The sequence below is a fragment of the Centrocercus urophasianus genome, unplaced genomic scaffold, assembly GCF_019232065.1.
Source record: "Centrocercus urophasianus isolate 14NV4802_14NV808 unplaced genomic scaffold, USGS_Curo_1.0 seq_39, whole genome shotgun sequence".
Classification (NCBI taxonomy): domain Eukaryota; kingdom Metazoa; phylum Chordata; class Aves; order Galliformes; family Phasianidae; genus Centrocercus; species Centrocercus urophasianus.
In genome coordinates, this window is record NW_024884966.1 from 4,960,334 (window position 1) to 4,985,778 (window position 25,445).

The following is a 25,445-nucleotide window of genomic DNA, read 5'->3' on the forward strand; positions in this document are numbered from 1 at the left end:
AGCTATGTTTTTTCTTAGCAGATACTGAATCCCCTTACAGTATTCATTTTTAATTGTGTGTGTATTTTTTACAGGTATTTGAAGAAAGAAGAGCCCTGTTCAGAAAATGGGTAAACTTTTCCTTTTATATATATTTAAATACAGTTAGGCTTCTGAACTTATCAGGAGATTACTGTAAGGGGAATGTATAACATCCTACTTTGAAAAAGGGGTTCGTTTTCCTTAAAGATACATGAAAGTGAACTTCAACTTTTGATGAAGGCAAAGGTGCCTTATTTTTGTAAGTTTTGAACTTGGGAAATTACATTCTTTTCTCAAAATTTTCTGTAATAAGATAAGAAGCCCTCAGAAAACTCTGTGAAGTCTTCAGAGAGGATGCTGGGTGTTCAGGTATTGCCTTTGCCTGATAGAAAGTCTTTAAAGCTGGTAGTAAATGACACGATATCTACAAAGAGCACACACAGGGCTCCTGATGCTGTAATCGCTGACCATCTCACAGTATCATGCCATCAATATCTTCATAACTTGTGTATGAGTCAGGAAAGTGCTGTCATCCTATTTTTCGTTAAAAAAATGAGGTATACAGAGACTTAAAACAGAATTTTCTGCCACAGCCAGAGATCACTGTAAGATAGGCATTCAGGATAGGGTTTCTCTGGCCAAGTGTGTATGAGTGAAACAAAGGGATTTCAGCCTGACTGGTCTGGTCATCGTAGGCTCAGTGTACAGTCAACAGAAGGAAAGCAGTGCTTCCAGAGGGTAATTCATCTCACTTAATGTAGGATGAAAGAGCAGCTCTCTAGAGATGCCTGCTTCTGTAGCCTATGAAGGCAGTCATAGCTGGCAGCTGTAAAGGAATGCAACTGTAAGTGACTTACCCTGGAAGCAGATGGCACAGCATGCAATGGCAGAGTATCTGCAACACCTGAAATGTCACATTGTCATTACTCTTTCATGAGTAAAAACCTATATAATTATGGGAAAGTAGCTGTAATCTGCTCGTCTCCTGTGCAAAGGGGAATACAGACTCAGTGATTTTATTGCAGTAAATGAGTGGATGTATTAAAGCAGTGACTGTGTGGCTGAGCCCTTTGCACATCTTTATAAGTGGAACCACAGAACCAGGTACATGGTTGCGTATGGTACTCAGGCTAAAATGACATGTAGAAATAATGCTCTTTGAGAAAGGATATTTGCACAATAACTTTGTGTGAACTGTGATGCTTATTCTTTATGCCTAATGGGGCACTTGTGTGAAAGCTTTTTGCATGTAAACTGTTTCTTACAGACAAGCATTTTGATTTTAAGTTCATACAGATTATTCATCTTTATAGGAAATACATTGTCCACACCTTGTTATTTGTGTGCCTTTTGATAACAAGGGTTTTAACAAAAAATCAAGAAAACACAATAATTGGATGCTTGTTCACCTTTTAACATGAAAGTCAGTAACTCACAAACTTCAAATCTGTTTCTTGCAAACTGATGGGTGTTTTAAAATGCCTATGGTATATATGCTGGTAAAAAATGTTGTTGGAACCTCTATTGAAAGAGCCAAAATCTGGAAATAATCTTCCCTAAACACAACACAAGTGCTGAATCATCTTCTGAAAGGTTGAATACCTGACCCCCATCTGGCACTTGGTCAGTACTTCTCACCATGCTCCTTTGGAGTTAATTCTCCCTGTGCTTCTGTCATCCATCATAGCAATGAAAAGGGCGTGGAAAGCACAAAAGCTGTTCTTAGCTCCTTTCAAAGCCTTTGGCATTATGTTGTATGCAAAGCCTAGGGCAGCTTGGGTTCGGGAGAAACTTTATCAAGAAACCACAGTGCTTTGGCAGGACTTTTTACACTGATTCACACAATCCTCTCAGGGTGCACTCAGGAAGTACAGACTAGATGAAACTGCTGGAGATTGGCTTTCTATGGCTGGGAATTCCACATTCAGCATAGTTACAAATGGCTTGTTATGAAACTGGAGGGCTGAAGTCCATCCTGAGTTCAGCACTGTTCATTTTTGGTGATATCTGGGTGAGGAATGGGAAGTACATACTCATTTACAGATGCCATCAGGCTGGGAGTGATTTCATGAACTTAGAAATGATGAACTTAGAAATGATTAGAAATGAAAATGAAAAGTTCTGCAGTTTGATAGGGACAAATGGAAAGCGTTATGAGTAAGAATGATGTTCATGAAAACTGCAGATACAAGAAAACCAAAGTATGCTGCAACTCTGTATAAAATATATAGGGAATTATGAATATGACTGTCTTATAATGATAAAATGGGGAAATATCCCAAAGAGCTGTCTGAAAGGCAGAGCCATTGCCAGTGTTGTACCATGCATACTGAGAAAGGTGAGCACCAGGTGGAGGTGCTTCTGAGAATGGCCTCAGGTCCAGGAAACTTGAAAATGGTCTGTTTACTCTAGGGAGGATGGAGAAAAGGTGCAGGTATTGTAAAGGTTATCTTTACAATAACAGATTAAAGCACACGAAAAAGAAGAGTATGATCTCTGTATTTACGTTGGATAGGATAAGAAATAATGGGCTTGTATCTCAATTATGGAGATACAATTGAGACACCAGCAAAATTTAGAGCTAATTCACTGCTGCAATAGCTTGCCTTGGAGGCTAAGGGGTGGAAACCTCCACTGGAGGAGTCTTTTGAGGACAGGTTAGACAAATATTTGTCAGGATTATCTTCCTTGCACTAGGAGCTGAACTAAGAGTTTCTCAACCTTTTTAAGCTAATGTCTCCCAGGCTGCTGTGGTCCTTAAGACTGAGAAGCAATGAACTAGGTGACCCGAAGGGATTTCTTCTCTCTGTTTCTGCATGGCTGAGCAGCCCCAAAGGGTGTAGGACCGGCTGTGCTGCCACCTGCCCTATTGAACAAAAACAGTGGGACCCTCTACAGGCTCTTGGCTGTCTCACATTGCACTGAACTCATCAAGGTATAACTGCTGCACAGAGGGGAAGCAGTGGTAGTGCAGCAGATAGGCTGTCCTACATAGCTGTTCCCAGGGCTGAGCATTTGCAGGCTTTGATCTTGCTGGAGGCATTTGTGGTGAATTTCTATCATCATGCTTTACCCAAATGCTTTCCAGATACATACAAAAGATAAGCTGCGCTGCTGTCTTTCAGTTGAAATACTTCTGGGAAAGCATTACAATTTCTCAGTTTCTTTTTGTTTTCTTCTAGCTGCTATTCTATATTGCACCTGGGGCAGATGTCCTGATGGACTCCCTCTCAGCTTCCCTTTCTGCTCTGTTCTCAATACTGCAAGCCAATACTTCCTCCCATTAATCTAAGAAACACAGCATCATTTTGCTTTACCTTAACACTTGATGCTATTATGCTGACATGCAGGTTAGTAGGTAGACAATGAGGCTAGGGTTGAACTTGTATATTAAGATACCTAAGCTTAAGTGTCTCCATGTGATCAGAGCATCTCAGCTTCTGCTCTAGCCCAATGGGATGTGGACAAATTGGGAAACCCTAACAATGATTCAGCTCACCTCATGGGTTACATCTTGCCAGAGTACCAGTTAATTTGTGGCAAAGAACCACTTGAGAGAAGCAAGGCTCTGGGGAGACCTGAGAGCAGCCTTTCAGTACCTAAAAGGAGCTGTAAGAATGAAGGGGACAGGCTCTTTAGCAGCAGTGGTGATAGGACCAGAGGAAATGGTTTCAAAATAAAAGAAAGGAGATTTAGATTTAATATGAGGAGAAGGTCTGTTACAGTAAGGGGTAACGAAGCACTGGCGTGGGTTGCCAGAAAGGTGGTGGTGCCCCATCCTTGGACATGCCCATGTCAGGCTGGATGGGCTCTGAGCACTGATGGAGCTGTGGGTGTCCCTGTTCAGTGCAGGGAGTGGAACAGGTGGCCTTCAAATGTCCCCTCCAACTCAAACAATTCTATGATTCTATTATGGACACCAGGTGTTTCATCCCTTTCTATTCTAACCCTAGACTCCAAATAGATCACTGCACTGGAGCTGGAAGAAGGTGGTTGAGGAGGCAAAAATTGCTTCTGCTGAGCTGAACCATCCATCTACTTGCAAGTTGTTCTGCTTTAATGTGTTCCAGAAGGGCAGTAGTGACTTGGGAGTTCTGTGCTATGTTTGCAGAGCACAGGGCTGCCTGAGTGTGATTGTAACCCTGTGAACTCACGTCAATATGCTGGGTTGGAGGCGAGGATTATGTCCCTATTCAGTGGCTGGTTCAAGTCAGTAAAACAACCTGCCTGTTAGAGCAGAGAGGGGCCTCTTTAGGTTAAGCGGCAGAGGTTCTGTTCCTCAGCTCTGAGGTCCTGGGCTCTCCCCTTGGTGTCAGGCTGCATTATTTGTGTGTGTGCACTCGCGGATTAATCGTAAACTGATCGCAGGAGTAGAGGCTGGGCACTGCATTCCCTGGTGACACGGTCGGTAGCCTTATGTCACGCAGTCCCCGGGGAGACATTGTTCTCCAGGGCTTGGGGAAAGACACAGAAAAGGAAAAATGTTCCTGGCTGCGGATTGAGAAGGTGCAGTCCCTTGAAAAGGGGAATCCGGTCCGACTGGTTGGATTGCTGTAATCACATGCAAGGGGAGGAACTGTGGAGAAAGGCAGCCAAATGTGGGATGGGGACATGCTTGTTAATACTGGAAAAGAGACAAATTGTGCCTGCTTAAATACTTGGTTGCTGCTGAATGCGGTGGAGCAGAAGCTGTGTGTTCCCATGCTCCTGACAGGGTGACACTGATTTAGTCTCCGATGTGGTGTAAGCTGTAAGCTCAGGCTGAGGATGCTGGAAGGAATTGCTCCATTGCAAAGCAGTGGCAGAATGGGAAGAGCTAAATGGACACAAATATTCTGTGTCTCTGAAAGAGAATCTATATTTCCTTTGATCAGTTCACTTAATCTCTTGGTGTGGAAGGGAGGAAGCCAGTTACCTCCTTGTCTCTGGAACTTATCCAGGAGAAATTTACCTTCCTTAATAGATGATTGCAGATCGTTTGAATGAGAAAAGGATGTAGCTGTGAACATGAATGAGGAGTCTGTGCAGCAGAAGCTCTTCCTCCTCAAGCACATGGCAGAAAAAAAACCTTTCACATCAAACTGAAAATGAGGAAGGCACAGGCAAAACCTCCTCTGTTCCCCTGTGATGCATCTTCACCTGAATTTGTATTCTTAGAGAACACATTCCTAAGTGCTGAATCCAAAGGTCCTGCTTCAGTTTTTATTTAGCACTTTGCTAAACTCCATTAGAGGTGAAAGTTATATGCAAAATAGGGAGGGGAGGGAAGGGTGTACTCCTTAATTCGCTGTCTGTTTGTGTATGAAAAGACATGGACATTTGGGAGCTTTCTTCTCTTTGGCTTTTTGCCTGGGTTCTGTGTTCCAACCCTTCTTGTCCTTGCTGACCTACATGAAGGTTTTGTAAAGGTGTCTGCAAGAAGGAGCAGAGCTATTTACTGCTCACAGCTTATTGTCCAGTCCTGGAATTAAATACATCCAGGTAAAAATAAAGGAACGAAGAATTCTGTAAGATGAACTGTGAAGAAATTACTTCTCAGTTACTTTTCATCTGCCCAGTGTTGGGTTTGTTATTAGGCGACTAACTGGGGATTCGGGCTGTCACGGTGCAGGCAGCTGGACTGTCTCATGATAAGCACATATGGCAGTCATTCAGCATTGTGGTACGTGCTTAGAACAGTGCGTCCATTGGCCTTGAGGAAGAAACTGGACTCTGGAGGGTATATAAGATACTGTTGAATTTCAATGAACACCATTTTGCAGCATCCCCATATTGGTGTCTGTGTTGCAATGGCCCTAGCGAGGAGAGATAGCGGGTAGAGCAAGGAGAGATCGGTAGCCCCTGCAGTGAGGGATCCTGAAATGGTGGCGTGTCTGCCGCAGCCCAGTATATTTTAGACCATAGCAATGCTGGTCCTCCAGTTCGCCATCAATTTTTGGTGTGGAAGCTGAGAAAAAAAAAAGATTAAATTTGTAATCCATTTTATTCTGAGAGAGAAAGGAAAGGAAGGGAATTGGGCATTGAATCTACCCAGCTCTTCATAAACACGTATATATATGCACATCTATATATGAAGATGCTTACAGATATATATATGAAGAGTTGCATGTTTTTTTTTCTTACTGCTATTTTTGATTTGTGGAGACCATGTTTAAAGAAGTTCTTCAAATGCCCCTGGTGTTAAATGCGGAAATAACTGTGCTGTGATTTGGAGAGCAAGTTGTCAGCTGTGGAAAGCTGACTTCAGGAAACAGAAAGAGGAACGTGTGTTGAAGGCACGGCCAGTGCGTGAGAAAAAAAGAAGCAAGGGAAGGCAGCATTCTCCAGACAGGCCTGGCTCTTTAGGAACTTGCCTTTGTAAGGAAGGGGAGTTTGGGTCACAAGGAATCTGCACTCTGCCTCTGGAAGTCCACCTTTCTCTGTACCATTCTGCCGCCAGCGGTTCCCACTGGGGATTCCTGTTGGCGCTGACTACACGGTCCTTTGCCACGTCCTCCCTGCTGGCACTCCGTGCTGCCCTCACAGCCAGGACTGCTCCTGCAGGTTTTGAGACAGATTGCACAGATTGTGGCAATGAGGTCAGTCTCCTCCCAGGAGATTCCTGCTGACAGGGCCCTTTCCATCCCCTGCTGTCAACACAGGCTAAACACCAGGTACGGCTGCCGTTGCTCCCACCCTGTTTACACAGCTCTCCTCCTCTCTGCTCAGTGCCGTTGTTGCTGTTGTATCAAGCGATACGTGCTTGTGTGGTTATGTGCTCATTTCTTCCCACAGTGAGGTCCAGCTGTTTTCCTCCTCCTCTTTAGATATCTGTCATAAGCGCAGAAATGCCATGAAAAATCTCTTACTGTGCTGCCAGGTCTGTGTCACGTTTTCCTTGGGAGATGCAGGCAACTGATGTAGTTTCTCTTTGCTCTGCTTCTTTGCAGGCAGTGGGGATTTCTCTCTTATGCAGACTGTGGGAATAAATACTTCACAAATTGCGAGGCACTCAAATACTGCAGTTTTGGGGGCCATATATGGGTCAGGATAGGTGAGGAAGCAGCAGTCAACTTAGGACCCAATCCTGCAAACACACGCCTGAGTCTCCTTCTTTTAATGACTGAAGCCAAGTTTTCCAAACTGATCCTAGGTGTTAAGAGTCTTGTGAGGATGACTGTGTCCTGGACAAGGTCATCCTGGATCCTTTGAGGATTATAAATCATACGTTATGTGGCTTCTGAGTTTCTTTTAATGTAGCCTCTCCATTTGTTCCCAGTTCCTACATGCTTTGCTATTGAGTGAGTCACCAAAAGCTGCTGTTTGGACACCTTCCCTTGCCTTACATGTATGATTTATTTTAACAAGCTGGATCTCCGGTTTCTCACAACCTGGAACTCTTTTTTCAGTTTATCAAGTGGACAGACGCTCAGAGACAGAAGATCCTGGTGGATCAGTTGGAGCTCTGCTCCCTGTCCCTGAAGAGATTCTGTGCCCAGAAGCTACAAGATCGAATTCCTATCGAAGCTCTAGATTTTACCGTGAAGCTTCCTAGAGTTCTGTCCCTGTACATCTTCTCCTTTCTGGACCCACGGAGTCTCTGTCGATGTGCGCAGGTAAAAAAAAACAACACATGCTAAGATTCAGAAAGTCGGGTCAAGAAAGATAAAACAAGAAACAGAACCAGGTTACAATAAAGCTGTGGGAACGCAAGAATGCCTTGTGACCTGGCACCCTGGTGCTATATGCTTAGTGACACTCGTACAAGATAGAACACAGCACTTCCCCAGATCCTAAATTAAATCAAATTGGTCAATGTTTATGAAAGTGAAGACTAATTTTGGGAGCTCAACGCTAAGCCATTTAATATGTGGCCCTTTACAAGGCTGATTGTTCTCAAGAAGGCCTGGCGCTTTCTGCAAACCATGTTCTTTAAAGTATTTTGCACAGTGTGCAGAATCATTAATTGTTTGAAGAAGCCCATGGTGGTTGTAAAGAAGTGCATACATTGCTTTAAGAAAAATAGCAAAAACCAGATCCATTAAAATACTTGAAGGTGAAGTGCTGGATATGCAGAAGCAGAGAAGTTATCAAGGTGCTTTTGAGCACACTGTCTAAGGATTCCATCTGCTAATGTGTTCCCCAAGCTAGTTCTGAATGAATAAGCTCAAATATGGGTGACATAATTACTGCACTAACAAACATAGTACACCATATATTACTACTAATACGTATACTAATACATCAAAATCTCAGCTTTCTCTAGTATTTCTCTCCAACAATTCATTTTTTATGAAGGTGAACCACAGGTATTCATGCACAGACAGGGAGAAAATAGATTAGGGTATGAGAAAGGAAGGTCCTTACAGTGCTACTTCTGTCATGTCATTGAATATTTGCTGTTATAAGCACAATTGTGCAAATAGATGATGCTTGCCCTTAGGCTAGAAGAAGTATTGCATGCAAGGTGACTGTGCAATGGAGTATAAAAGCAGAACCTGAGTAGGGAGAAAACTGAATGTGTCTATCAGACCTGGGGGGGTTATTTTTCTGTTTTTGTCAGCAAAATGCAATGAAGGGTTTGTTCCAACTCCTATGCACTTACTGGGTAGAAATGCAGGAAGTTGCCCTAAGTGAGCTGAAGTCTTTCCTTTTGACTAGTGATTTTCAGAGCATTTCGCCCTGCACTGGAGATCAGCCAACAAACAATGAGCAGATCATGAGGAAATCTGGGTTTACATGGAGTTCAAACAGCACTGAAGTACAGTGTTAGTTTAAGGAGCTGCATCCAGGGGAGATAAATCTCCAGCTGTAATCTGAGATGTCTGAAACCCCAAGATGTTGATCTACTCTTATATGTGGTTACTGGTCATCCACAGGTGAGCTGGCACTGGAAGAACCTGTCTGAACTGGATCAGCTCTGGATGAAGAAATGCTTGCATTTTGGTTGGTACATCAACTTCATTCCAACCCCCTTTGAGCAAGGAATCTGGAAGAGACATTACATTGAAATGGTGAAAGAGCTGCGTGTTACAAGACCAAAGGTATGTGCTTACCACCTCTGGAGGTGTTCCACGCCAGTTATAATATATATACTCTGGGCTAATAGAGTTACTAACTTTTAAACTTACTACCTTCTCCCACTAGTAAGAAGGAACATACATAATTTTAAATTAGAATCTAAACTCATGTGTTGCCATGTGGTCTGCCTTCTCTCATCCACCCCTGGTAAGGATGAGGGGGAACGAAAATCTCAGAGGTTAGGAAGGAAGCAGTCACCAAGGTCTCCCTCTCCTCCTGTCCTCTCTTCAGATTATTCTGAAGTAATCCTCCAAATTTCTCTTTCCAGCACTCCAGGCTTTTCCCCTCTCATCTCCAGGTTGCAGGGAATGTGATAGCCTACGTCAATCTGATAAGCAGGAGTGGGAAGCCCAGCATCGCCCCTGCTGAAGTTTCAGAGTCAGTCTAGCTGGTGGAAAGCTAAAAAACACCACATGTTCTGCCTGTTATAGGCTCCGTGTTGTCTCATCCTGTCTTCTTCAAAGGTGGCAGGGTCATTTTGGGGAAGTGGAGCATTACTCAGTAGCAACTGTTTTCTCTTGAGATTCATTGATCCAGACCCCTTGTTTGTGGGACTGTGAAGGCAGGAATCTTCTGCCTTCTATTCAAAAACTCAGACCTCTAGCCAACTCCCTCGTAGGCTGTCTCTGAGGTCAGTGGATGAAGCCAATGCAACTCAGCCCATCTAAGTGCAGTGGGCACTGGGACGTGCACTGCTAGGGTGCCTGTTTCTGTCCAGTGAATTAATACCTAGTTCTTACAAATCTGAGGTCAGGTAAAATTAATCACATTTTCACTGAAGGATAAAATTAATTTTCTTCTTTTAATGTCTCTCATTAGACTGCTTCGAAGGATGAGTCCATAGTTCCTGAAGTGCAGAAAGTGAGAAGTAACACTCCAGAAGGAAAACGTTCTGCACCAGAAAAGAAGACTAGAAAGAAGAAAAAAGAAATTCCACCCTGGCGTTCACCGGACAAGTGCCCAACAGACATCATGCGATTCAACTGCCTGAACAACTACGATCCCATCGAACAGGCCAGGCAGGCGTAAGAGGCTTTGTCTCTGCCTTTTGCTTTTTCTGTGCTAATTGAGTATGTCTGTGTCCTTTGCAAGTTCCCTCTGCCTGTGCTTCATGCTGCCTGGAAACCTTGTAGCTCTCCAGCTTGGCTGCAAACCCAAGCTAGCGCACTGTTCTGCCTTTCTGCCTTTTCTCGCATTGCTCTTGATCTTCTTCTGGTTGCAGCTTCACTGCTTTGTGTCCTTTCAGCACTGTGCATTGGTAGATCTTGTTAGTGTCTGCCTGTAAAACAGGCTGTAGCTCCTGGGGAGGTTACACAGTTGTAAGGGGAAGAATTAGATCAAGAGATTGTTCAAGATTTTTTTTAATAGGCTTGTAGTTTTCTAAGCTACAAAGTTGAGAGGAATATGCAATTTCTGCACAAAAGAAAAATGAATGATGATATACAGTTCTATCAGTTCAAGGATATCCTGGCTGAAAAGAGATTTAGATGTTCAAATGACAGTGCAGGTATTAGAGCATGTATGTGTGTATATGTTCCACATGATATGCAAGTAAGAGTAGGATTTGTGTCTACGCTAGCTGGGATGGAGTGCTTAGATCCATCAGTTCGTAGGCTCCCAGAATTACCTGGTCAACAGCTGACAAAAGAAAGTATTTCTGCAACCCAGAGCAAAGTCTTGCACATTGACTTCTTTCCTTTGGCATATCTGGCATAAGGTATTTTCAGAATCTCAGGATTGTGGTTAGATTTCGGCAAGCACAAGCAAATGAGGCACAATAGCAAGGAGACTGTGGCAGTAGTGCAAAGGAGTTTGTCCATTTCTCATTTAAGGCTCTGCCACCTCTCTTTTTTTTTCATGGACATGCTCTCAGCAGTTGCCTCCATTCAGCTGATGTGCAGTAACTTGTGAAACTGTGGTAGCATTATCATTAGTCTGAGCCTGGTGTAGACATAGTGGATTAACTTGACCATTGCCTCCTTCATATGTGAGTACCTGTAAAAAGGACTGCACATTCTCACCCAACCAAAAATGCACAGAGGAGGATATTCCTCTTCCCTGTGCCAACAAAAGCCTTGGGAACCACCTAATCCACAATGAATGTATCCAGGTCGTACATTAAGTAAATAACTGATATTGCTGAGATGAGCACTATGCACAGGAACAATCAAGCCACAAATTACCCCAGCCTAGTGATTATTTGGCTAAGCAGAAGTGCACTTGCAGAGGTTCTTTCTCAATGTGATTAACTTTGCTGGACCCACCGCTCCTCCGGGGTGTTCCACAAAGTTCCCAGTGTGTGAGCAAAAGCCTTTTATGAATCATTTTTTAATCCGCGTCCCCTGGTCCTGGGATACTGCACTACTTCAAAGAGCATTCCAGCTTTCACCTCACCCTCTTTCTGCGGTATGTTTCCAAACTCCAGCATTTTAGGTAAAGTTCTCTGATGCTTTTAACAAAATATTCTGACAGAATGCCTCTTGTTGAAATAGTTGCTCCAATATTATTTGTCAGCTGTGAAGCCTTCCTATGTAGCCTGTTCCAGAGACTTACGTGAGGTTTAGGGTTCCCATGTGCTGGTCATGAATCAGTGTCAAAAATGGGACAGGCCCTGTTCAAAGAGTTTGGAAGTTGCTTGTTCCAGCACTGAGCTGTAGATGCAGCTGACAACCAGATGCAAATGATTCTGAGTTGCTAATCATACAGTATACTGACTGTTTTCTTCTCCTAAGTAAGATTTGAGCCTCTATCCATTTGTGCAATGGAGGATATTTTAATGCCTAGTGATCTAGCAAATCTGGCTTTTATCCGTAATTACAGAGGATTATAGCAAGGAGAAAAATGAATTCTAAGAGATTTACTTGTTTATCAAGGATCTCCCTTTAATATCACTTAAGCTGAAAGTAATTGCTAGTGTGTAGTCTTGCCTGTAATGACTCTTATTTAGCAATACAGGTGTGTTGTTTCAAGTGCTGACCCAGCTACCTGCTCATGTAATGGTGTTTCTGTAGACAGTGTCCCCTCTGCAGCCCCTTTCCAGAAATCCTCCCACTAAGGCTTTGTATTGCATCCTCCATCCTTTCAGCTGCATGGGGACCTGGTCTCCTGCACCTCACCTGCTCCTTGTCTGCAGCAGGACTGGTGGGACACCCCATTCCAGGCTTGTGTTTTCCTCCCATGGCAGCAGCAATGACAGCAAGCAGGCAGCTTGGTAAGAGACCCAAGTGGCCACAAAATGGTAAAGTGCTCATAGCCCTTCTGTAATGCCAAGCTTTGTTTTGTTCTGCTGATGAAGGTTGCACTCAGTGAGTATCTAGTCAGCTGAGCAAGGAAAGGTAATGTGAGTGCTATGCAAGCTGATCCATCATACTGCAGCCTACAGGCTCAGGCAGACCCTGCCTGACCAGTGTACAGGGTTGTAAAGTAGAACAGAGAAATGAGATAAAGATCTCTGACCCCCTAGGCTGTGTTAGGTATAGTTATTTCTCAGATTAGATGAATGCTTGGAGCTCAAGAGAGTAACATCCACTCTTTGTGTAGACTATATGTCAGAAGCAATGAAATCTATGTAAAATGAGATTCCTAAAACAATGGGAGTGATTTCCTAAAATACAGGGTTTTGCAGTGGTAGTCTGGGAGAGGTAATGATCTTTGCTGCAGTCTGAATGCATGTAGGGAGGGGCAAATATTTTCTTGGGGCAGGTTATAAGCATGGGTGAAAAGGTGCAGCAGAGCTAGCAGAAACAGCCCAAGTGATGGCTGAGAACAAATAAACCATTCTTTCCATCTGTCTGCTGCTGTGTTGAGAAAAACAGAACTTATAGAAAATCCTTTGTGAACAAACAAGATTACATCAAAGGAATACCTGACGCCATCATCAAAGAGGTGTGTGAGACTAGTCACTGGCTACTTCTTTGAATCAAAGTCAATCTGCCTAATGCTGGGCTAAATCTTGCAGAATTTAAGAGGTAACAAAAAAATTAAAGATTTTCCTAGCTGCTGGAACTGACTAAAAATCTTCTCTATGCTCGCTTTCTGGTCCAAAAAGAAGAGAGAACTCTCCTGGGCATCGTAACAGGGTGTCAACTCTGAAGCCAAAATATTGTCATTTAAATGGTGGAGTCATCCTCTGTTTCTTTGTTGGTTGTTGCAGAGGAACCCTTAGCTACAACTCCCTTCCTCCATTTTACCTCCACACCGCTGTCTACTCACAGCAGAGAATTCCTTGCTTAGCCAAAAACTGAGCATGGAAGTGCGACAAGCAGCAGCCAGTTCTCACTTATGCAGGAGAGTGGAGTCAAAGGGAGTCATAAAATCATAGAATCATAGAATAGTTTGTGTTGGACGGGATCTTTAAGCTCACGTAGTGCCAACCCCCTGCTATAACCAGGGACACCTCCCTCTAGCTCAGGTTGCCCACAGCCCCATCCAGTCTGGCCTGGAATGCTTCCATGCAGGGGCATCTGCAGCCTCTCTGGGCAACCTGTTCAGTGGCTCACCACCCTCACAGTAAAGAATTGCTTCCCAATATCTAGTCTAAATGAAGACTTTTAGACTAAGAGTCCTAAGAGATGTAAAACAAAACATGTACTTTGGCCTATGAGACCATAATTGGGTATTTACTTTTGAAGAAGTAAATAAACACATTTCTGTAGAACAATTTGGTAGGTGTTTTGCCTGGTCAGGGCTGGTGCTTCATGTCAATGGGAAGAAGAATTATAACACTGGGCCACTGCCAGATAGTGCTTGAAAGATGGTAAAATGAGGTTAATCTGCAATCTGGATGATAATTGAGTCTTAGCAGGTTTGTTTTGTTTTGTTTTTTTCTTTTTTTCTGATGCTTTGATTTTTTTTGCTGCTTGCTCAGGAAAGCATCAGAAATGGTACCTGAGAACCTCAATGACAAATATCCCTGCAGCTTTAGAGGAGCTGGGAATCCTGGAGTATGATCAGTACACGTTTCTTGGTTCAGATGGGCAAGTGTGGGAAAAGCTCAGTCTCTGAGCAGTGAAATCAACAGCAGTGATGAGCAGATGCGTGGTCGAGGGAGTGACGAGGAGATATAGGAGATACAGACAGGGGTAGAGTTACAAATTGCCTGGAGGCCTTATCAAAATCACTTGCTAGAGTTATAGTGGTGGCTTTCAGTGCTGCTGCATGTCTGTGAGCAATATATCACAAGGGTGATTTCTGTTGGGTCTGTTTTCTGCCTGAATTATCCAGATAGTTTTTTCCATTGTGTGCAAACAGAGACCAGCAACGGATTTGTCTCTTTGGGAACACGAAGCAATACCCCAAAGGTGAAATGAAGCATTTTTATCTAAAGCTTGGGACCACAGTAGCAAATTTTCCCTGGGATTCTGAGCAGGAGGGGCGTTCCTTTCCAGCTGTGCACATCCAGTTCTGCTGGAAGGCATCTGGTGATGGTGCTGCTCGGTGCCAGTAAATCAAAAGATCTGCCTCCCACTTTATCATGACTAATGAATCCTGATTCTAGCTGAGCACTGGACCCCTGCCAAGGCTGTGTGCTTGTGCCTCGAGAAAGAGCCCTGCTCCTTCTCATGACAACAGCTCAGCCAAAATGAAAGCTCCTTCCCCCAGCCAGCCCTGCCTTCTAGCGCTAATTCACTTAGATAATTTATGGACATGGGCAGGCTCTAAAAACAGTTGCATATTGTGCTGAAATGTTTACCCAATGAGAAAATAATTACTTTCAGTAATTGTTCTGTCAGCAGCCTAGGCCCAGTTTCTGACAAAACGGGGCTGGGCTGTGTGAGAAGGGCATGATGTTTCGCTCGTCCTCTGCATCCCAACGCCTGTGTCTTGCTTTTCACGTTTCTGAATAGCCAGCCCCATACTCCCTGCCTGTGGGACTCGTGGGAATTTAAAACACTGCTTGGGAGAGAAAAGCAGGGTGGGAAGCACTGAGTTCAGCACTGGAGCAAGAGCTGCCTTGCCCTACTCGGCTGTGATCCATCTTCCTTTGCAGTGTCTTCCATCCTCACCACTCGTTGTCCTGACTGTGGGCTGAGATCATGCCCTGCTACAGGGGGATGCTCTGACCCCAGGAGCATGGACTTTAGAATACAGCAGTAGAATTTAAACTCTTAATCTGAGACCATAAACCAAGGTTTGACAGGATATTGGTATTTTCTCCCTGCATAAGTGGATCAGTGTGTTTGTTTTCTGAGTGGATGGGCTTATTCCAGTGCTGCCACTGGACTATCAGGAATGGAGTCAGAGCCACTCCTTATACTCTTACAACACTCCCAGCTGTAACAATGAGTGGAGAGCCTTCCCTATGCTGATTCTTTTTGGCAGAAGACTGCCTTCTTATCTAAAGATGACCACATTGTTCCCTGTAGTATTTAGGCTTGAATTCTCTCTCTCTGATGTTAGTGTTTACAAAGAGATTGCAATTTTCCTCAATTTGCTATTTGAAATAATTTGTCTGATTTGTCTTGATGGTTTTTGATCTGCAGCTGGTCTGGGACTAGTGAATAACAGACTGCTGCTGGCTGCTTGTGAGGATGTGCACGTTATGCAGTGCAGCCCTGCTTCTTTGTTGGATGAGGGTTGCTTTCAAGGTTTGCTTCCACCCAGTGAATTCATGACTTCATGTTCACTATTTGATTTTTAGCATGCTTTCCAGGAGCCCAGACATGCTGGTGGTGGAGCTGGGAGGTGAACCCACAGAGCACAAACTAGTAGCTGCTTTAAATTTACTAAACCTGTAAACTTAGCTGTGATTTGCAGAATGTGAATGTGGAAGGGGAATGAATACTTTCAGACCAAATGTGTTTGTGAACCTGTCCAAATTCCTAAAAAAACCTTCTTATAGTACTCATTTTAATCCTGATACTGGAGTATTATGACAGTTGGCCATATTCACTTAATTTTCACTCTCTGGAACATGCCTGTTCTGTTTGCTATCATATTAAAGTTAATTATAGCTGCAAATAAAATCATTTAAATTCATAAGAAAGTCTACTTGGCTATAGTAAAGACGAACAACTTGTTTAAAGGCAAGTCCTCTAACCCTGTTTGTGTTGCAAGTTACATGGACTAAATTAAAAATTCAAACATTATTTAGCTAAATTTCCCTTTCTGTGAATTCCCTTGTGTGTTTACCCAGTGATGTGTTCATATATCCATAAGTGTCAAGGCAAGTACATGCATTTGAATGCTATGAAGTTATCAAAATTTAAAAAATAGCAAGCTGCTCTGAGCCACAGAACTGACTGTGCACTCTTGGTCTGCCCCAGGTACAAGATAAAATGTATGAGCTCAAACCATGTCTTTTCGGGTGGCTTATCATAAGGAATTTTCTTCTTCTCCACCCCAGGGAACAAACTCCATAGCATTTGTTAATACTATTCTGTTCTACTCTGCAGGAGAAAGAAAGGAGGAGGGGAGACCCCAGACCTTAGCCAGCAAGCAGCTGGGAAAAAAAAGAAAGCAGTTTGTGGATCTAGGAAACTCCAGAAATCAACATCACTGGTGAGTATCACTGGGTTGTAATTATATTAGTCTGTTGTCAGTTGCACCCAGGAATATTTTAGCTGAGAGCACTTACTTAACTTAGGCAACAGTGAAACTTTGCTCCTGACTGCAAGCAGGCTGCCAGGCACACATGCTGCCTATCTGGCCGGTAGCAATAAGGCCATAAGGAGGAGCAAATCATGCCCCATCTGCCTGCTCCAGGGGCAGTTTCTCGTTGCAGCCTAGACACAGCCCACCTGCAATGGGAAAAAAGGACAGCAACTGTCTGTGTGTAGACACTGATCCTGTTATCTGCTCCTTCCTCACTTTGTGTACTCCATGGTATCCTGACAGCCAGTTTCCACTGGATCAGTTCTCTCATGACATTTGCATCTTTCCCCAAAGCCGCTCTTCCATTTCCACAACTTTTGATTATTGCAGTTTGAAGCTCTTTTATTACTTTGTTCATTGCACTGTGCCTGGGCAAGCAGCCCTAAGGTCTTAATACTGAGGATTCATTGTGCTTATCGCTGGTAAAATAGGGCATCCTCACATGAAAGGAGTCTTGGGAAGTCAGGCTTCCAGAAAGCATCATGGGTTTAGCTTTTGTAGATAGGGTAGCAAATAACTGCCAAAGAAAGATGTGCTTGCAAGCGTATCAGGGCTTTTCGCAAACCTGGAAGCGTGTTTCCCAAGCAATGAAAGCCAGGGAACAGCATGTGAGTTGAACCAAAGAAGGTTTACATAAAAAAGAAGCATTGTCTCTGGAGATTGAGAGGTATTCTTCTGACCCATATATAGCCTCTTTGAAAGGAAATAGATTCAGTCAGTGTTAAAGAACAGAAATATTATTAAAGTTATTCAACGTGTGTCTTAAAATTTCCATTCTCCAAAGGCTTCCTCTGTAGCCTTTAGATCAGAGAGACTTTACAGTTTCATTCCTCCATGGCTTCTCATTTCAGATTTAAAGCTGTTTTATTGTCAGTACAGAGTGAAAGAATTTTAGTTCAGGCTAGAAAGTGGGGGCTGATTTTTTTCTTTCCCTAGGGTTTAGGAACTTGTTTAAAGTTATTTAACCTGCAGCCCACAACTAGAAGGTGGAAACACCTAGTCGGAGTCCCAGTGTGAATCCCAAACCCTCTTTTATAAATTCAGCATCAGTTTTTGCTATAAATTGCAGCAGTACAAGGTCAAGTTGTATTTATGCCTGTGTCACTTTCTGTTGGCTGCTCATAGGATCATAGAATTATAGAATCACCAAGGTTGGAAGAGACCCACAGGGTCACCCAGCCCAACCATCCACTGATCACCAATACTTCTCACTAAACCATGTCCTTTAACACCCCCAGGGTCGGTGACTCTTCCATCTCCCTGGGCAGCCCATTCCAGTACCTGGCCACTCTTTCAGAAAAGTAGTCTTTCCTAACGTCCAGCCTAAATCTCCCCTGGAGCAGCTTGAAGCCATTCCCTCTAGTTCTATCACTAGTCACACGAAAGAAGAGGCCGACCCCCAGCTTACTACAACCTCCCTTCAGGTAGTTATAGAGAGCAGTGAAGTCTCTCCTGAGCCTCCTCTTCTCCAGACTGAACAATCCCAGCTCCTTCAGCCGCTCCTCATAAGCCCTGTGCTCCAGACCCCTCACCAGTCTTGTCACCCGCTCCAAGGCCTCAATATCTTTCTTGCAGTGAGGGGCCCAAAACTTGCACGCTACTCCAGCTGCAGCCTCACCAGAGCTGAGTACAGGGGGACAATCACTGCCCTGTTCCTGCTGGCAGCACCTTTTCTGTGCAAGCCAAGATGCCATTGGCCTTCCTGGCCACCTGGGCACACCACTGGCTCACCTTCAGCTGAGCATCAATCAATACCCCCAGGTCCATTTCCTCTACACAGTCTTCCAGCCACTCTGCCCCAAGCCTGTAGCTTTGCCTGGGGTTGTTGTGGCCAAAGTGCAGGACCTGACATTTGGCCTTGTTGAACCTCATCCCATTGGCTTCAGCCCAGCCATCCAGCCTGTCCAGATCCCTCTGTAGGGCCTCGCTACCCCCAGGCAGATCCACACTTCCAGCCAACTTGGTGTCATCCACAAACTTGCTGAGGGTGCACTCAGTGCCCTCATCCAGGTAAAGATAAAGATACTGAAGAGGACAGGCCTCAGCACCGACCCCTGGGGAACACCACTCACGACCGGTCGCCAGCTGCATTTGGCTCCATTCACCACCACTCTCTGGGCCCGGCCCTCCAGCCAGCTCCTTACCCAGCCAAGAGTGCACCTGTCCAAGCCTCGGGCTGCCAGCTTCTGCAGGAGAATAAGGTGGGAGACAGCGTCAAAGGCCTTGCTGAAGCCTAGGCAGACCATGTCAACAGCCTTTCCCTTGTCTACCAGATGGGTCAGAAGATCATAGAAGGAGATCAGGTTGGTCAAGCAGGACCTGCCTTTTGTGAACCCATGCTGGCTGGCCCTGATACCCCAGTAGCTTTAGAGACATTATTTTTTCCGTAGCAAATAGTCACCAGGAAGCATTTAGCTGACACTAAATGGGGATGTTAAATTCTCTGCCCACAAAAAGCTCTGAGGAGATTCTTAAAGCCTCAGGCCTGCCAGGTCCACCATCCTCCCTCGGTGCCTCATAGGCAGTTAGGACAGCCTGACCCAGGGGTAAGCACCCTACAGCTCTAGTGGTCACAGCTCTGTGACATTAGCCCAGAACAGAACTTTGTGTGTTCGTGTTATGCAATCTTGGTAGCACTATCTTCTTTTTGTGTTAAAATCTGGGGCAGTCCATGCTGTGTCCCTCTTTCCTAGACCTTTACATTGAAAATTGACTTGTATTTCTCTCGAGCAGTACAAATTTCAGTAGAAGAGCTGTGTTTCCTGTCCTCTTTTGGTAGTGCAGTGTATAATCCTTCTGTTTCACTGACCATTAATGACTACAGAGCTACGTGACAACAAAAGTTAGGTTATAATGGGCTAATGCATAGAAAAAAGAATATATAGCTAACTAGGAATCATCTAGAATTAATTTCCATTTCTTATTAAGGAAATCTTGTTGAAATTAAGACCTGTGAAAAGACTCTTACTTAATCAATTCCAAATAAAGAAGCTTAATATTCAAACCTTTTAGTAAATCCTCAGAAGAAGGACAGAATATGATGAAAGAATAAATGCCCCAAGCATGCAAACATCAAGTCAAATTAAAGTGAAGCTCTTAAATAGATCAATGATTCAAGTGTAGAAAGCAGACGAGAATAAAGTATATTACAGCCAACAATGAAGATGTGAAAAGGGCCATTATACAGAGCTCTGAGCTCAGGAGGCTGAACAGCAACACAGCAAAACAGAAGAAACATGTAATTAAAGTGATGACCTGAATCCGCCGGCTCCAGCTTTGTATAGGGTGAATCAGGTCTCCTCCTCGTAAACTTGTGGTGTTTTGGAGTTTATTAGTAATCATGGAAATAGTAGCATAGAATGTGACCAGGCTTACACTTAATTTACAATAAATTAACGTGAATTATCTAAATTACTTTAAATAATGTGTTACAATAAATTAACTTAATTAGGTCTCTGAACTAAGGGCTGCTTTCCTTCTTATGAGTATGCATGCAACCACTGTATCTCCACAGTGGGATGGGAATGCCTGCTCTATCTTTATGGAGGGAAATGCCTGACACTAAAGACAAGTAGAGTTTCACTGTTAATTATCTCTTTCAGCACTTTGCTGGATCAAGGCTTTGTGGCTTGCCTACACCACCTTGAGCAGCTACTGCCCAGTATTATACAAAGCAAAGTGAAGAAAGGCTCACTGACTCAGCTGAGCTTTTAGCAGGCTGGGCATGGAAACCAGATCCCCTTGTTTTGGGCCACTGTTTCATCTCTCCTGTTCTTTCTGATATGGAGCTGTGCTGCCCTGCTGTGAGTCCCCAGCTCTGACCCTACAGGTCCTCTCACAGGTGACAGTGCAGCCACACCAGTGTCCTTTACACAGTGAGGGGCTCTTCCTTGGAGGACTTCCAATAAGGAGTTTTGTGCAGCTTTCAGCAAAACAGGAAGCATCATGCCAAATCCTCCCTAGATGTCAAAAAGCAGAAATACTGTATTAGAAAGGGTAAAAATCCATCACACTGATGCTTTTGACAGCTTTGCAAATGACTGCGATGTCAGCAATTAGAGGCTGGTTTTGCCTTTCAGGCTGCCTGCTTGTTTCTGTTTGGGAGGCTGCTCCACCCTCCCAGCTGTTCTTGAATTACTGACTTATTTTTAGTGCTTACAAAATAACATCTTTTTGACAGGATCAGTCATTCTTGCCTCACTGCCCAAGGTGGTAAGATTGCAGCATCTGAAGTCAGGAATAAATTATCTGATGACAGATACACAGGGAATTGGTGTTTGGAGAATGGATCACATGTGTATCCTATGTGGGTATATCACACATGAAGATCCAGGGCTTTTGGCTCTGTGACACAGTCCTGTCCAGGGTGTATTTACGTCACCTATATTCTGCAAATCTCATTTCAAATGTTATTAATTCATCCAGGAAATCCTGTTGAACCACCTGTGACTACTCCTGAGTGTGAAAATATTTTGGAAATTGAAACTCAGTTTATATGTGTCATTCTAATTTGAAGGCATAGCCTGGCTTTGATGCTCTTTGTCCTTTTAACTCTAAAACAGAACCAACCAGGACACAAAAGCTGAAAACCAAGTTACAGTCAGATCTGTGCTGCAGCTGCTACTGCTTCTTTGGTATTGTGCTTTTCTCAGGAGGACAGAAAAACTGCAGCAATTTGTATCACACTGTCTCTGTTACCCTTTAAGTACTGCTCAGAACCTGGGCCACCTTAGGCACTTGTATGATCCCCTGCCTTTCTTCAGGCTGATAGCCAAAAGTTGCTGAATTGCTCATTTATTGTCAGACAATTAGGTACCAAGCACCATATATTGCTGCTGCTGCTGCCAATCCAAACAATAGAAGGGGGAAACAGGTGGGCAGGAACTGCAAAACTTTTCCATTTTAAAACCGTTTTGCTGTGGACACTAATTTCTCATTCTGCACAACTGAAGATATTGCCTTCTAACGAGTTTCAGTGTAAATGTTTGATTTTGTTGCTGTTGGTTCACTATTAGTACTGAATAATTTGTATCAGTTCTAAAAAGCCAAAGCTGTAGGTCTGCTCAACTGTGTTTTTCAATGTTTGGGATCTTTTTCAATGAAAAAATCACTACGTTGCCAAGATTCTTTTTTTGCTTAACTTCTATAGTGTTTATTTGCTTAACTTCTATAGTGTTTAGTGAAACGCTCATTGAGCAGCATGTTAAAATAAACTTCACCCTTTGCACTTTCAAACAGGAAGGTTGGGATTAGTTACAACCATAAGCACAGGGGAGAATTTGTGCGTTAAGAAAGGAGTCAACCTGGTAAACTTAGATAAGAGCACAAGTCACTGCAGTGTTATGCTTGTATCATCATTATGAGTATCATTCATAAAGTTTTCAACAGACTCCAATGTTTTCAACCCCTCTGTTAAGACACTGACTGTCTTCTTTTCTAGCTATCACTTACTGAAGACCTTGGGTCGACTCAAAAACCATCAGCTCGCCCCAGCTGGGCCACTTCGCAGCCCATTGGGAACCTACCTTACAGAGAAGCAGCAAAGACCCTCGCCCAGAGCTCCCAGTTCAATGCTGGGATACGACCTGCACCTGTTCGAGCTCCAGTGCCAAAACCACGTGCCAGAGAAAAGAAAGACTTCACAGAGACGACCGCCACATGTCCATGTCAGTATGCTGCGTGCGCTCTGTGAAAGCTATCGCAGAGGTTGATAATGCTCAGATTTTGTGCACAGAGGGAAGGAGATAGAGCTGTGGAGGTATATCCATACGTGGAGGAGAAGGCAGTCATTCTGAATGGTGGGAATCCAGATGATGGCAATTTGCTGCCTCACTAGAAAGTATACATCATTATACATGCAGTACACACTGGATCCAAGTCTTGCACCTGTGCTGTGGCAATCCCCACTGTCAGCACAGCCCTGCCAAAGAGGACTTACTGATACTGGTGGATGGCAGCTGGGATGAGCCAGCACTCTGCCCTTGCAGACCAAAAAGCCAATCATAAAGTGGGCTGCATCCAAGGTAGCATAGCCAGCAGGGTGAGAGAGAGGACTCTGCCTCTGTGTGCTGTGCTGGTGAGACCTCACTGTGCCTACATGTGGAATCCTCCTTACAGGAGAGATGTGGGCCTCTGGAGTGCATCTAGAGGAGGGTCCCTAAAATGATCCCTGGGATGGAACACCTCTCCTATGAGGGCATGTTGAGAGAGCTTGGGCTCTTCAGCCTGGAGAAATGAAGGCTTCAGGGAGCGGCCTTTTGATTTCTAAAGAGGGGCTGTATGAAGGGGACAGGCTCTTTAGCAGGGTCTGTTGTGATAGGACAAGGGGAAATGGTTTTAAACTAATAGAGGGGAGATTTAGACTAGATATAAGGAAAACATTTTTACAGTGAGGGTAGCAAAGCACTGGCAAAGTTTGTCCAAAGAGGCACTGGGTGCTCCATCCCTGGAGATGCTCAGGGTCAGCATGGACGGGGCACCCGAGTGAGCTGTTTACTGGTAGCCCTGTTTACTGCAGAGGAGTTGGACTAGATGACCCTTAAAGGTCCCTTCCAACTCAAAAGATAGTGTGATTTAGATGACAGACTTACCTTTCTGTCATGACTGTCACCTTGGTGTTGAACACTGTCACGGGCTTCACATTGGTTTAATTCACTGATATTCAGTAGCAGAGCAAGAGATCTTACAGCATCAATGGCAGTAAGCTCAGTACAGAGTCCATGAACTCTGCCATGCCCTGGATAGATGCCAGAAAGAACTGGTACTGAGCATTTAGAAAATTAACGGATAAAGCAGTCAACTCCAGGGGCACAACAGCTGAGAATGCAGCTGGTCTATGAAGGCTTTCCAAAAATAAGGAGGCATACTGACGCTGTCAAAACCAGTTTCATGCCATTTCAGTCTAGATCTGCCTTGGGCAGTTATTCACTGAGACCTCATCTTTCAGTATACCCAGCATCTCCATATAGGGAAGAACTCATAAAGCTTAGGCTAGAGGGTTGCAGTCCCTCGTACGAAGCTTCTGCAGCAATACAACATTCATGTTAACGAGGATCCTCATCCTGAAGTAGTACTGCATGAACAGAGCCTTAGGAAGGCTTCACGCAGGACTGGGGCCTAGTTAAGAGCTAAGCATAGATGTGGGCCTTGGCTGTGTCGCCGGCTTCCACCCTGCGGTCCAGGAGACAGTGAGAAGTATCTCTTACATCTGGGAACAACATGTGGTTTATTGTTGTCAGAAAGGATGTGGGGCATGAAGTATGGGGAACTTCTGCAGGGATGTGGCTACCCAGTTGTTCTTAAGGATTCCAGATGAGTGGAGAATGGAGCATGTTGGGATGTGCAGCATCCTGCCTGATCTCTGTGTCTTCTACATGATAAGAAATGTTAAACCTGTGCATGAGGGAAGGGCTTTGGGCAGCAGGGAGCAGGCAAAAATGCAAGTTCCCTATAAACACCATTGCTGTAGTATAGAAACTATTGAGGTAAATGAACCTGAGGGATTGCATTTGGATTACAAATTACTTGTTGTGGATAGAAATGGCTATGTTTTACACTTCACTCATAAGGGAGAAGCAAGAGTATATTTATTGATATAATATAGATACAACATAGTGATTTAATAGCAACAAGATTTGAGATGGCTGGAGACACTTGATTATTGACTGCACAGAGGGATGAGTTAAACAATATGCAGGAGACCCTTCCCCCGAGTCACAGAGCTCAGAGTGGAACCTTTTGCTTTCTAAACTCCTTGAACCACAGAGGGAAGCAGCCAGATGTGGCTGATCCACTCCTCGTCCCAGACTTGATCAATGATTTATGTGAGGAGGTTCTCCCATTTGCAGGTTGTCAGAAAGGCGGGCAGGAAAAGTAAAGATGTAATGAGATGACAAAGGAAAACAGTCCATTCAATCCAGTAGAAGTATTTGAGATATTAAATGCTAATAAAATCCCAAGGTTTGGGTTGTGTACTTAGATATGTTTAAAATCTGGAATGTCTGGCTAAATTAATGACTGGTTCTCATGTTTTTTCTCCTTCATCTAGCCTCCCCGCAATGTGAGGCTCAGCCTGGGCTCATTCCTCCATCAGATAACGATCTGGTACAGGCTAAGGAAGGATCTGAAGCATCTGTCTCAGTGGAACAGAAGCTTACCTGCCTGGATGGGGGAGACAACAGCAGCGTTGCCTGAGTCATAGACTTTCATTTACTATACCATGCAAATAAATAGGCATGCAAGTCCTGCATCCGTTCTCACTTATCTCTCCAAAAGAAAACTTGACTGCCTTGCTGCCAGTTCTGATGTTGGAGCTTTGTACTTTTTTGGAACTGCAGCAGCTGATGCGATGCCTCCTGCCTGCCTTTAAGTCTCCTGGTCCAAGCTTCAGCAAGTCAAATGTTTACCTGATGTGCTTTTCACCCTGGCTTCGTATTGCTGGTGCTATAATTCTCATTTTCTTTGGGGTATGTTGCTTCCGCAGAATTCACCTTGGCCTTTGATAACCCTTTTGAAGTTGCCTACTAGAGCTGCTGGACACTAAGCTTGCCTATGGCACAGGGACATCGTGGAGCACATCCTATGGCCAGAGCTGCTTTGTTCTGCTCTCACAATGAATTGCAGAAGCTGCCTGTCTGTGGGCAGTGAGGGGATTGTGGAGGACAAGTGAAGACTACTGGTCACCACTGGCCACCTGGGTGATGTAAACTGTATCCCCTCACAGAGTGAGGGGGATACAGCACAACCACAGAGTGAGTGGTTTACAACCAGTA

At 44.1% G+C, this 25,445-nt stretch overlaps 1 protein-coding gene across 1 annotated transcript in view; it reads left to right on the top strand.

Annotated features, from left to right (window-relative positions):
* The window catches only part of FBXO16 (F-box protein 16), a 30,153-nt gene extending 5,286 nt beyond the window's left edge, over positions 1–24,867 (top strand). The window contains exons 2-8 of the mRNA XM_042832687.1: positions 75–110; positions 7,410–7,616; positions 8,880–9,044; positions 9,901–10,106; positions 16,476–16,581; positions 22,115–22,355; positions 24,722–24,867. Of these exons, the coding sequence (XP_042688621.1) occupies positions 75–110; positions 7,410–7,616; positions 8,880–9,044; positions 9,901–10,106; positions 16,476–16,581; positions 22,115–22,355; positions 24,722–24,867 (1,107 nt within the window). The remainder of the gene's footprint in view (positions 1–74; positions 111–7,409; positions 7,617–8,879; positions 9,045–9,900; positions 10,107–16,475; positions 16,582–22,114; positions 22,356–24,721) is intronic.
* The last annotated feature ends 578 nt before the right edge of the window (positions 24,868–25,445 follow it).